Below are 14,254 nucleotides of genomic sequence, written 5' to 3'. Positions count from 1 at the left end.
AGACTGTTGTTAGCACGGAGTGGATACTGGCTGGAACCAGTTAAATAATAAATGAACTTGGGAGCGATGAAATATGAACTGAAATGTAGAACTTGAGAGCGGAGAAATAATAATACCGGTGGAGAGTGGTAAAGTGTAGAAAGGACACCGGCCCTTTAAGGGAAGCTGTACTCTGCTGGAAGCTGAGCTGGAAGCAGGTAATGTTGTAGCTGGAAACAGATGAATCCACAATGGATTGGAGAGTCAGGCTACACCGCAGGTGGAATGCTGGTGCGGGTCTCTATGGTGGAAGTCTTGAGACAGGAGCTGGAACCTGGAAGACAATCACAGGAGAGAGACAAACAGGAACTAGGTTTGACAACCAAAGCACTGACGCCTTCCTTGCTCAGGCACAGTGTATTTATACCTGCAGCAAGGAAGGGATAGGCTAGGCAATTATGCAGATTAACAATACTGACAACAGATTGGAGGAAATGATCAGCTGACAGAATCCAAGATGGCTGCGCCCATGCAGACACTTGGAGGGAAGTTTGGTTTGTAATCCATGTGGTAATGAAAACAGTAATGGCGGCGCCGGCCACTGGAGACAGGAGACGCCAGGCTGACAAGTGCACATCCAACCACGCGGACACAGCGGAGGCCGCGGCTGACGTAATCGCCACTCTGACACTCTGCATGCAGAAGCTCAGGGACGGCGGCGGAGGCCGCGGGAGACGCCATGCCAGATGTAATAAGGCGTTACTGTGACAGCGTCTCAGAGAGACAGGAGAGGATGCAGGAATGTGAACATTAGGATAACAGATGGGATCCGGTCCTGGAGCGCTGAGCCAGCCTTAGGAGGCATCTGATGGGTAAGAAATGGCGTCCAGATACCCGGATCGTGACACTGCTTCCCCACTCAACTAACAACTCAATATCTCTTTCCTTACCTCCCACTCCTTCACTTCATCATCCACCATAAACAACCCAAAATACATACCGCCTTGTCCCCTTCGCCAACTCCAAAACCACCCCTATGTTCTTCCCTGACTCCTATCGACCTGCATTTTCCACTCAAATGTGTCCCACCATGGCTTCCCGTCTGTCACTCCCTTTCCCACCCAAAGTGTCTCTACATGGCTCCTGCTCACCCAAAATAAATCAACCTCTCTAACCCCCCTAAGACATTCCTCCTTGGCTACTCCTTCATTACCACCCACCCTAACGTCTTGCCCCACCACTTCACCCACAAGAGCAGACCCTCTCCATGGCTTCCCTTCTCCCACCCAACACCAACCTCTCTGGCTCCCTCACCCCACACTCTAAAGTTTCTCAACCTGGTTCCTCCTCTCCCACTCCACTTCAATGAGTTATCACTGTGTCCATCAATTCATTTTCATTTGGGGAAAATCTATTCATAGCGATGTTGCACCACATATCGCCATTTCACACATTACTGTATATCACAGTATGAAAGTCTTTTGCTAATTTTCTAATATATAGCAAAGCTTCTAGTGGCAAAGTGCCTTCACCTGAGCATCCCAGGGGCACAGTGGCTAGCGCTATGAACTGAATAGGTATCCACACTGGCTGTATTGTCCTTTACTGCACGTCTTCATTATACAAGAAAATAACAAATTACCCTTTCTGACGGTCATCCCACAGACGAATTTCCGGGTCATGAAGCTGGATCTCAGCCACAATGAGTTCTCTGAAAAAGGAGGAGAATATATAGGTCAGATGTTGGGTGAGTTGTATACATTTTTTTATATCCTGATGATAAGAGGTTTATAATATACATAGTTACCAGTACAAATGCTGAGAGGGACCCTAGAAGGGGGTAGACATTAAGACAATGGGGGTCATTCTGAGTTGATCGTAGCTGTGCTAGATTTAGCACAGCTACGATCATCTTCCCTGACATGCGGGAGGACACCCAGCACAGGGCTAGTCTGCCCCGCATGTCAATGCCGCCCGAACCCCCCCCCCCCCCCGCCCCCCGCAGAAGTGCAAAGGCCAGTACAGGTTTAGCGAGCTGGCCAGGAGCTACTCCTCGCTCCCCAGCCCGCAGCGGCTGCGTATGACGTCACGCAGCCGCTGCGGCCCTGGCCACCGTTCAGTCCGGCCACGCCTGCATTTCCTTCCAATCAGGATATCTTACAAAATACAAATAAATTACATTTTAAAAGGATGTAAGTGCATGAAGCAATTACCTCCTTCCTTGCCTTTGGCGCGCGCACTCAGTACCACTAAGGGGCATAACTATAGGGTGCAGGGTAATTTTTGTATGGCCCCCGAAGGATTTTATAAATATCCAAATGGCCCTTGGTAGAAAAAAGGTTCCCCACCCCTGCTTTAAAATATATGTGACCACATCTTAAATATAAATACATTTAAATATGCACAGAGCACTACATATGACATGTTGTCCTTAAAATGTCGCCGGGCACTTAAGTGTTAATCCCTTATGTGCCGTGGCTGCCATTAACCATGTGGCCGCCAGGGTCTCCGGCCACAGAAGCTATATGTGGGGGTTACACAATGGAAGCTATATATAAGGGTTACACGATGGAATGTATATGTGTGGGTTGAATGATGGAAGCTATATGTGGAGGTTACACAAGGAAGCTATATGTGGGGGTTACACAATGGAAGCTATATATAAGGGTTACATGATAGAAGCTATATGCAGGGGTTACACGATGGGAGCTATATGTGGGGGTTACACGATGGAAGCTATATGTGGGGGGTTACATGATGGATGCTATATGTGGTGGTTACACGGTTACACGATAGAAGCTATATGTGGGGGGGGGTTACACAATGGAAGCTATATGTGGGGGTTACACGATGGAAGCTATATGTGGGGGTTACACGATGGAAGCTATATGTGTGGGTTACACAATTAAAGCTATATGTGGGGGTTACACAATGGAAGCTATATATCAGGGTTACACGATGGAAGCTATATATAAGGGTTACATGATGGAAGCTATATGTGGTGGTTACATGATGGAAGCTATTTGTGGGGGTTACACGATGGAAGCTATATGTGGGGGTTAAACTATGGAAGCTATATGTGGGGGTTACACGATGGAAGCTATTTGTGGTGGTTACACGATGGAAGCTATATGTGGGGGTTAAACTATGGAAGCTATATGTGGGGGTTACACGATGGAAGCTATATGTGGGGGTTACACGATGGAAGCTATATGTGTGGGTTACACAATTAAAGCTATATGTGGGGGTTACACGATGGAAGCTATATATAAGGGTTACATGATGGAAGCTATATGTGGTGGTTACATGATGGAAGCTATTTGTGGGGGTTACACGATGGAAGCTATATGTGGGGGTTAAACTATGGAAGCTATATGTGGGGGTTACACGATGGAAGCTATATGTGGGGGTTACACGAGGTAGATATATGTGGGGATCACACGATGGAAGCTATATGTGGGGATTACACGATGGAAGCTATATGTGTGGGTTACACGATAGAAGCTATATGTGGGGGTTACACAATGGAAGTTATATGTGGGGGTTACACTATGAAAGCTATATGTGGGGGTTACACAATGGAAGCTATATATAAGGGTTACATGATGGAAGCTATATGTGGGGATTACACGATGGAAGCTACAGTATATGTAGGGGCTAAATGAGGACGATATATGTGGGGGTTACATGAGGAAGATATAAGTGGGGTTTACATGGTGGAAGCTATATGTGGGGGTTACACGAGGAAGATATACGTGGGGATTACACGATGGAAGCTATATGTGGGGATTACACGATGGAAGCTATATGTATGGGTTACACGATAGAAGCTATATGTGGGGGTTACACTATGGAAGCTATATATAAGGGTAACATGATGGAAGCTATATGTGGGGATTACACGATGGAAGCTACAGTATATGTAGGGGTTAAATGAGGAAGATATATGTGGGGGTTACACGATGAAAGCTATATATAGGGGTTACACGAAGAAAGCTATATGTCGGGATTACATGATGTAAGCTATATGCGGGGGTTACACGAGGAAGTTATATGTGGGGAATACACGATGGAAGCTATATGTGGGGGTTACAGGAGGAAGCTGTATGTGTGGGTTTTACACGATGGAAGCTATATGTGGGGGTTACACGATGGAAGCTATATCTAGGGGTTACACGATGGAAGCTATATATAGGGGATACATGATGGAAGCTATATGTGGGGGTTACACGATGGAAGCTATACAGTATATAAGGGTTACATGATAGAAGCTGTATGTGGGAGTTACACAATGGAAGCTATATGTGGGGATTACACGATGGAAGCTATATGTATGGGTTACACGATGGAAGCTATATGTGGGGATTACACGATGGAAGCTATTGTCGAAGTAAAAAATATTACATAAATAGAACATACAAACTACACACATATAAATAGCTATACTTGCAAATACGCGCAGCGAGCACAGCAATATATGGTAACACACGCATTTACACGGACATGCCACAGAGATGGATTCGACACTTATTTCATACAGTACATAATTATAATAATATCAAGCACCAGACATCATGATGATTTAAAATTATATAATGAAGTAATGTCATGTATGTGTATTATTTGAACGAAACCAGATACACCTGTCATATTTGGTATTAAAGCAAGCAGATTAATGTGTAGATTCATTTGATACTTGATATTAAGTTGAAGGACATTGCAACAAATAATTATGATTAAATGTATAAAAGCTAAAATCACTTTTATTAGAACAATAGATATTCCAAACAGGTAGTGGACAGGAAGCTCAGGCCAGCCCCTTTGGACGTCCCCAAGGCTGAACCTGATTAGCATATACAAAGAGACTAGTGACTCATCATGAATGAGTAAGTTCCCTCCCCCAAAAAACTAGATAACACATTGCTGATCACACAGGAGCTAAGTTCCTGCTTTGGTCTCAGCGTAAGATGGAGTCCCAGCATGATTTTAGAGAGAGAGAGAGACATAAGCATTGAGGGAATGGTATTGTATTGCTGGCCTGTAACTGTATGTAACTGTATATATTAGCTGCTTACTGTATGAGTTGTAACTATAGGTATACTGTACATTGTAATATATTGAATCCATACTCTTTTAATAACAAATATATACATCAATGAGCTTTGGAACTCAGATAATGTGTGGGTGTATTTTTTTCTCTTATGGGATGCAGTATTTTGCGATGTACAGCGCACTTTTATCGTATATGGTAATAAGATGCGCCTGGCGTCTGCAATATATATTAGAGCGGGCAATTTAAATATTTGTGAGAAAGCAATTTGGCATTCACAGATAAGGGCTCTTACGGGATATCAGGGTCTTAATGATGCACTGTACATTACAAACGCGGCTGTAATCGACCGGCTCCGATAAACGCATCGCGACGCTGATGAAAATAACATCCACGTGTATTGTGATATCAGTAAGCCAATGATATGAAATTTCAAGGGACAATTCGTTTCTCATAATATTTAAGATGCTAAAATGTATTTTTATTGTTGCAAAACAAAGTTCAAATAAGTCATATTGTGTTTGATTCAGATTGGATTGTTTATCTGTTAAGTAGGGTTAAAAGTACTTTTAAAAGTTGCTGCATAGCCTTGATATAGTTTTTTTTAAACTCAGGCCTAAAATAACTTCTGGTGCTTGTATAATGTGTGATTTCTTTGTGACAAAGGAAGCCGCATGGTCTGTCCTCCATTTTGGACTAACCACATGGCCTGTCCACCATTTTGTGTAAACCTCATGGATGTGGAAGGGGAGGAGCAGTGGCCATTTTAGGAAGGTCATTTTCTAAATAGCTGATTTTCACTCTGCTCAGAAAAATCAGTTTCCTTGGTCACATCAAACACCATTTATGAGTTACCAATGCATTTATTTAACCCATGCCATAGTCAATTACAAATAGTTTCAATTGGGCCTAGTGAGAGTAAATGGTGAGAAGTTTTTTTTTCCTGTCCTTCTATTCTGTGCGTAATTATTTTACATCAAGTGAAAAAATTGCACACAGATAGAAAAAGGAAAGAAAGGGTTTTGTTTTGTTTTTTCTCTTTTTCCTTCCAAGACTTGTAGAATCTGCTTGCTATAGGATAGCCATTGAAATGCAAATTAACCTGTGTAACGGCTTTTTTTTAGCAGGGAAAAAGCAAATAGCTTTGATATGCAAATAAGAGGTAAGGTGTCTCATAGGAGACCAGTGAATGGTACATATATATAATATTATTATAATGATGTGTAACTGTATATTTATATCAGTGTATGTTCTGCAAGATAGCTATCCAATCTGAATCATATCATTTAAATTATTGATTATTGCTAGAGTCATTATAGATCTGTGTGAAATAGGATACATTTGTTGCTATATAGGTAAATTTGAAATAACAGTATTGTAAGGAACTAAGTGTAAAGACACAAACGCAGGTCTGCATACAAGTTTATACAGAACAAGTTGTGTCTAGTGGGCAATAGTAATTAGTATTGTTCACATTTATACTTAGAGCTGTGTGATTTGTTTTATTGCGGACGCATGGTTTTGTACACGTGTCTCGGACAAAGTAAAGGACTGCGCACGCAGCGTAAGAGACACGCACGGTCGCGTGTGTATGCAAAGTGCGTAAGAATGCGGGCGCTAAGTACAAATTACACAATAGTGTCGTTTAGTTCATAGGTGGGATAGTAGACATTTAATACAATAGCATATAACTATCAGATTTCAAAAGCAGGTTACTCTAAATTTAGTTTAAAAACTGTATTGCCTCTGGGGTAAAGCTGCCTATCTGAATGAATTGAAATTTTCTGTACAGAAAAACCAAAGTGTATTTGAGTGAGCGAACGGAGTGAGTGGATATTGAACCCAGGGAATTCGGGATTCCGTAGTGTGGTACATCAAGTGGAGGCTTGGTGGCGTGAGGCGGCTGACTCACGTTAATATAGATTGAAATACGCAATTCGTGAGGAGATTTGCAGAGGAGCGTAATAGGGAATTGTGCATTGTGTAGTATTGAAGTAAAAAGGTTTTTTGTTACGCTCCGAGCTGAGGGTCATAGTTTGTACATTGACCCGTGGTTGTACGGCAGATAGGTAACAAGTACCTATACGCTGTGCGATTGGACCGCGCGTTTGTGGGGGCGATACATAGCGCAACTTGATACCCCTTTTACAAGCTTTTGCGTAAAATGGCGGTATCATTAGCGCTGTATAGAGCATACGCAAGCGTGATTTGTGTATATAAAGTGTATAGGGAGTTTTCGCTGGTCTCTCTCAGGAAGATCTCCAGCGGCGGATATTTACTGGAAAAGCTAAGTCACTCCTAACACTTCCAGTAAATAGAAACTAGATAGGGCCTCACTGGGTACGCGGTGTTCACTATTGGAGTGAGTCGTGGTACTCAGCGGAGAAGGAGCGAGTGAAAGCGCTAGGTGTCTTTCACCGTCTATTTGCGGTGTGCATTGGGGATTGCGTTTATTGGCAAAAAGTCAGCGATGGGATCCAATTGCACAAGCAGTGGGCGTTTGGTAGCTAGGGTTCAGGCTGAAGAAGAGTTGGGACCGAGAAGGTCAGACTCGGGACCGAGAAGGTCATAATTGCGACCGAGAAGGTCAGCAAGGTTTATTAGGTGTGAAAAGTATGGTTCACACACGGAGGCTTTTTGCAATGAATGGTTATGTATGACTGACAAAGATAGGGTACCATTCCCTAAGGTGGGCAGCTTTGAACCAAAGGTATTGCAGAACTTAAGGATAAGGATATGTCTGATAAAATCCAGAAAACAAAGGGTCAGACATACAAAGTGTTTAAACCTGTGGCAGCAAAAGGGCTTGGTGAGTTTGATCCTAAGGTATTGCAGGTGGTATGTCTAACCAAAGTCATATAAGACAAGAATGGAAATATAAGAACTGTTTGAACTTGTAGCAACAATAAACAAGTAGGAAGAAAAAAAGAGAATGCAAGTACACCGCCATATGTAGATGTGAAAGCAGTTACGGCCAGCATATAAACTGTAGAAAATAATAAAAATATGAAAAATATGACTGTAACCTATATATGTACTAATGAATGTTGAAGTTTTATTTAGGAGGAGAAGGTGACCTGATTGTTTTCAGCCATTTCTCATGTACCCAGAGGAGTATCCAACCGGCAAAAGAAGAGCAGTGGCCTGTGGGGGAAGTGTCTGAGACCAGTGGAACAGGTAAGTATGGTATCATTCGTGTACATATATAGTAAAACCCAAAAATAAAACAAAAAAATCAAGAAAGTAACGTCAGAAATGGAGAAAAAAAACCTGTCCGCACATTAGTATTTGCCAGTAGGAAAGCGGACAGAGACAAGGTAACCCCCGGGTATTTCTTTCAGTTACCATATAAGAAGTATTCATTCCTAGTAATGCCCCTAGTCAAGATGAGCTCGGAAATGTTTGTTGGACCATGTACAGACCCTTAATACGGGATGAGAAGGATTAAATGAATACTTCGCATGACCTAGAAGCTTGTTAAACTTTTTTTTTTTTTTTTTTGTCTCTTGCAGAAATAGAAAACTCTCCATCTGGATAAGATCACTGGTAAACACTAATTCGGCTAATGGGAGATGGCTGTCTCCGTGCAAATGGACGGGCTCAATAAGGCATTGAGTGTCAGGGTGCAGACTTCTTTGCAAAATTGGAAAGGGGTCACAGTAGCTAATCTTAGATAGTGTGCTATTGAACATCACAAGAATAGTGCTAGGCGCAGAGAACAACAGGTGGAGAGGTTGAGGACGGTAAGTATACTGGAACATACAGGAAAGACCCATCAGTCCAAACCCCAGATCCCTAATGGTCAATAATATGTTACACTTGTAGGAAAGAAGGGCATTTTGCCAGAGATTGTAGGAGTAGTAGGACACATAGTCAATATAGATCCCCTAGACAGAAAACACAAGCCACATTATTAAACACATAGACGGGACCAAGGGACATATAGTAAGGAATCATACGCCATATAGAAAACACAGATTCAGCTAATGGGAAGAACAAAATAAATGCAACATTACCCTTTGACAAAACTTGCTGGGGTTAAGATGGGGCCTCTAAACTTTTGCTTCTTTTTCCTAGCAGAAATGGCCCCTGATTAACTTAATTTTGTTAGATATGATATACATATACTATGCTCCCGCTCAGGAAGTACAAAGTATGTTAGACACCCACGAAGACTAATGTCGCATTCTACTGTTCTAGATGCATGTCCATCACAGGTAGAGGAAATTATCTCACAGATACCGGGTTCCCTATGAACTTAGGATGGACAGGACACTGGATTGATGGCTGGGATAGTCCCAATAGCGATACGACAAACACATAAAAACATTTTTAAGGGGTGTAGACCAAGTAGAGAATCACTTCCCCGTAGTGCCCAATCCAGTTGTCAAATTTTTATAAAATCTTCTTCACCTCTACAAACTCATCTGTCACCAACCTCTATTCTGTTTCTCTACAGTTTCCTCTTCATCTTTTGCGTTCACACAGGGTGGTACAATACATGGACCTAAGTACAGTCCAAACTCCACATGCCTAGGTCCTTCAGAGTTCTGCCCGAACCCAGTATATCTCAACAGCACGATGACACCAGTATTACTGCAGTGTGCCTTGTCATGCACAAAGGGTGGAGAATGGGAATACTGGTGAAGGGAAATTTTGTATAGACACTGATATGCCTGTTGGTGAATGGCAAACCTGACATTTTCTTTTTCATTTTCTTCTTCTTTCTCCCCTCTAGAGATGTTTCTTTTTTTTTTTTTTTTTTGAGTTATGCTCATGGTACTCTACATTGCAAACACACACGATAGTTAAATTAAGATACAAAAATTTGTGTTCCCTACAGGAAAAGGCAGTCTGGAGGACAAAGGGGTATGGCCAGGAGTCCTCAGGACTGTGGGCAGGTGGACACGGTAAGCCAGTAGCCCCCAGAGCATACCTTCCAAGTCTAGCTGAGGTGGCACACGGTCTGACTCATCTAGGCAAAGAGGGTAGGTGCAGGCTGATGAGAGTCTACTGGTGTGCGCCAGGATTCTATTCTCATGCAGGTAAGAGAGCAATGACCTGTCTTGCTTGCTTGAGGAAGAATATTGGTAAAGCAATACCAACAGAGCCATCCCATATCCCTCCTGCAGACGGATCTTTTCAGGAAATACAAATCGACATCGTACAGTTAACACCCTTTAGGAATTATTGTTATGTATTGGTGTGCACTGATGTTTTCTCAAACTGGGTAGAGGCATTTCCTGCCGCCACAGATGCTGCTGTGTTTACCGCAAAGGAAAATTGCGCAGAAATTTGTGTGTAGATAATGGTATCCCTAGAAGTAGGAGCAAAGCTTGAAATTGTACTATTGTGATCATAGATACTGCCACTAGTATTATGTAGCTTCGGAGCCACTCCCAGATCTTCACTTAACGAATCACCCTCTTCGAAATTTGTTTTTGTTTTGGTATTTGTGTTTTTTTGGTTGTTTTTGGAAGACAACCTCATGTCATGATTGATCCGCACAATGATCAGAAATACACCAATGAGGTGACAGTACAGTACCTTATTGAGATGAGCCAGCATTTGAGAACTTGACAAAAGAACTTGAAACTGTTGATTGCTGGTATGCCAAATACTAACTGTCTTGATTGTGAACCAAGAGACTGTGTGATTGTTCTTACGCTCAGGTTGCCTAATAGACAGGTGGGAAGGACCATACCAAGTTTTGTTGACAGCACTATCCCAGTGAAAGTAGCCGAGAGAGAGACTTGGGTCCACGATTCCCATTGCAGGAAAGTCGGTAGTCCGGGAGGAACTCGTAAATGGAGTGAGATCGCAAAAGTATCACCAGAGACTCTGTTCCGTGAAGACTGAGAGGCGGCACTGTTGAACACTATCTGAGCGTACTAAAGAACTGCAGAAAGACCAGTCATTGTAATTGATTTGTTATGAACAAGAGTTGTTTTGTTCTATTTATCTTTTCTCTCTTTCCCACTGACAAACATTTTCTTTCAGGATATTCTATTTTTGCGAGGTTTTTTTTATGAGGAGTCGAGTGTGGGACTGGAACTGGTTCTGGAGGAAGGAGTGATTTCCTTATAGGATCCCAGGATTAGCCGATCAGTTTGTTAAAGTCAGAGAAAAATCAAAGGTCTAGTAGTTATGGAGTTCAGAGGTGATCAGGAACAATCAGACAATGGCTATTCACACATTGCAGATAAAGAGCTCATTAATATATGTGGAAGAAAGGTTTATGAGTGGCTCTCCCCGAACTCCGAAGGTTTATGTTATTTAGGAAGGACACCACTTATAACCCTTGTCCAATGATTAAACAGACCTAGCATACGTTCCAGAAATGGAAACAATGTTCAGAAAATGATAGGAATATGTAGATCATGAAAATTTTATATGTCACTTTCACGATTTGTTTGTGTCTTCTTCATCTACCCAGCAGAACCTCAATCGAATCCAAACATCAGTGTACAAAGACGTAGGTACATGTATGTGTGAAATGTTCGTCGCAAATCAGACATTATAGGCCACAGCACTGTCCCAGCATACTCTATAGGTTGAATGTTGTCCCACACCCAACCAGTGGTCCCGTGACCGCCGAGTGCATATAGAGGATGTCTCGGTCTCCTCCCTGTCTTCCCCAAATATAGTAAAGTGTCTGATTTGCGAAATGCATACATACTTGTGTCTAGGTCACCGATTATTGTATGAATTTTTTTTTCTTATGTTAATAATTGATGGCAGTTATTGTTTACTGCCAAAGGGTGGACTGTCGAAGTCAAAAATATTACATAAAAAGAACATACAAACTACACACATATAAGTTGCTATACTTGCAAATACGCGCAGCGAGCACAGCAATATATGGTAACACACGCATTTACACGGACATGCCACAGAGATGGATTCGACACTTATTTCATACAGTACATAATTATAATAATATCAAACACCAGACATCATGATGATTTAAAATTATATAATGAAGTAATGTCATGTATGTGTATTATTTGAACGAAACCAGATACACCTGTCATATTTGGTATTAAAGCAAGCAGATTAATGTGTAGATTCATTTGATACTTGTTATTAAGTTGTAGGACATTGCAACAAATAATTATGATTAAATGTATAAAAGCTAAAATCACTTTTATTAGAACAATAGATATTCCAAACAGGTAATGGACAGGAAGCTCAGGCCAGCCCCTTTGGACGTCCCCAAGGCTGAACCTGATTAGCATATACAAAGAGACTAGTGACTCATCATGAATGAGTAAGTTCCCTCCCCCAAAAAACTAGATAACACATTGCTGATCACACAGGAGCTAAGTTCCTGCTTTGGTCTCAGCGTAAGATGGAGTCCCAGCATGATTTTAGAGAGAGAGAGAGACATAAGCATTGAGGGAATGGTATTGTATTGCTGGCCTGTAACTGTATGTAACTGTATGTATTAACTGCTTACTGTATGAGTTGTAACTATATGTATACTGTACATTGTAATATATTGAATCCATATCCTTTTAATAACAAATATATACATCAATGAGCTTTGGAATTCAGATAATGTGTGGGTGTATTGTTTTTTTCTTATGGGATTCAGTGTTTTGCGATGTACAGCGCACTTTTATCGTATATGGTAATAAGACGCGCCTGGCGTCTGCAATATATATTAGAGCGGGCATTTTAAATATTTGTGAGAAAGCAATTTGGCATTCACACTATATGTATGGGTTACACGATGGAAGCTATATGTGGGGGTTACACGATGTAAGCTATATGTGGGGGTTACACGATGGAAGCTATATGTGGGGGTTACATGATGGAAGCTATATATAGGAAGCTATATATAGGGGTTACATGCTGTCAGTTATTATTGTGTAAGATAAATGGAGCAGATGTGTTACAGTAAGGTGTAAATCCTGTAATATATATAGATTCACGCTTTGCTTTCCTCTCGGTACAGCTGCCAATGAAGGTCTGCAGGAACTGAATGTGAGCTGGAATCACATCCGCATAAAAGGAGCCATCGCCCTGAGTGCCGGCCTGAGGGTAATGGGCACAGATCCGTGTAATAACCGGGCAGTGAGGGCAGGTCGACAGGAGAGATTATGCACATTAATATTATCATCTACAAAGCACAATTTGCTCCTATGTATTAAGTTATCATCTTGTAACTACAGATGTGTGATTGTGCGCTTTGTCAGTGCCAGGGAATACACGCACTTTATATCACAACTACGGAATGTCTGTGCTTTTGCGCAGTCTAGCACCGCACGTGTGAGAATGGCATGTACACAGGGCAGCCGTCACACAAATGTACACATGCTAAATGCATGCTAGATTTATCATTGCATACACCTGGGGGTAAATTTACTGAGATGGGAGTTATATTTAAGATGGGATGTTGACCATAGCAACCAATCAGATTTCAGGTATTATCTTCTAGAAGGTGCTAGATAAATGAGAAGTAGAAACTGATTGGTTGCTATGGGCAACATCCCATCTTAAACAGAACTCCCATCTTAGTAAATTTACCCCCTGATATTGAGTTCCCAGAGATCGTCTGTTACAGATCCTTCCTCCGTAAACATTCATCAGATTACTGGGGGTAATTCTGAGTTGATCGTAGCAGCAAGTTTTTTAGCAGTTGGGCAAAACCATGTGCACTGCAGGGGGGGCAGATATAACATGTGTAGAGAGAGTTAGATTTGGGTGGGTTATTTTGTTTCTGTGCAGGGTAAATACTGGCTGCTTTATTTTTACACTGCAATTTAGATTTCAGTTTGAGTACACCCCACCCAAATTTAACTCTCTCTGTACGTTATATCTGTCCCCCCTGCAGTGCAAAATGGTTTTGCCCAACTGCTAACAAATTTGCTGCTGCGATCAACTCAGAATTAGGCCCATTGGTGGTCATTCCGAGTTGGTCGCTCGCGAGCTGCTTTTAGCAGCATTGCACACGCTAGGCCGCCGCCCTCTGGGAGTGTATCTTAGCTTAGCAGAATAGCGAACGAAAGATTAGCAGAATTGCTACTAAATATTTTCTTGCAGTTTCTGAGTAGCTCCAGACCTACTCCTAGATTGCGATCAGCTCGGTCCGTTTAGTTCCTGGTTTGATGTCACAAACACGCCCTGCGTTCGGCCAGCCACTCCCTCGTTTCTCCAGACACTCCCGGGTTTTTCCCTGACACGCCTGCGTTTTTTAGCACACTCCCGGAAAACGCACAG

General features: G+C 42.0%; 1 protein-coding gene across 3 annotated transcripts in view; it reads left to right on the top strand.

Moving 5' to 3' along the window:
- The window catches only part of LRRC74A (leucine rich repeat containing 74A), a 48,967-nt gene that overhangs the window by 13,387 nt on the left and 21,326 nt on the right, over positions 1 to 14,254 (top strand). For all 3 annotated transcript variants that reach the window (XM_063948255.1, XM_063948256.1, XM_063948254.1), the window contains 2 exons: positions 1,645 to 1,726; positions 12,990 to 13,075. In XM_063948255.1, coding sequence (XP_063804325.1) covers positions 1,645 to 1,726; positions 12,990 to 13,075 — 168 coding nt within the window. The remainder of the gene's footprint in view (positions 1 to 1,644; positions 1,727 to 12,989; positions 13,076 to 14,254) is intronic.

Source organism: Pseudophryne corroboree, chromosome 12 (genome assembly GCF_028390025.1).
Source record: "Pseudophryne corroboree isolate aPseCor3 chromosome 12, aPseCor3.hap2, whole genome shotgun sequence".
Classification (NCBI taxonomy): Eukaryota; Metazoa; Chordata; class Amphibia; order Anura; family Myobatrachidae; genus Pseudophryne; species Pseudophryne corroboree.
Note: the sequence above shows the minus strand (reverse complement) of the source record. Positions and strands in the feature narration are given on the sequence as shown.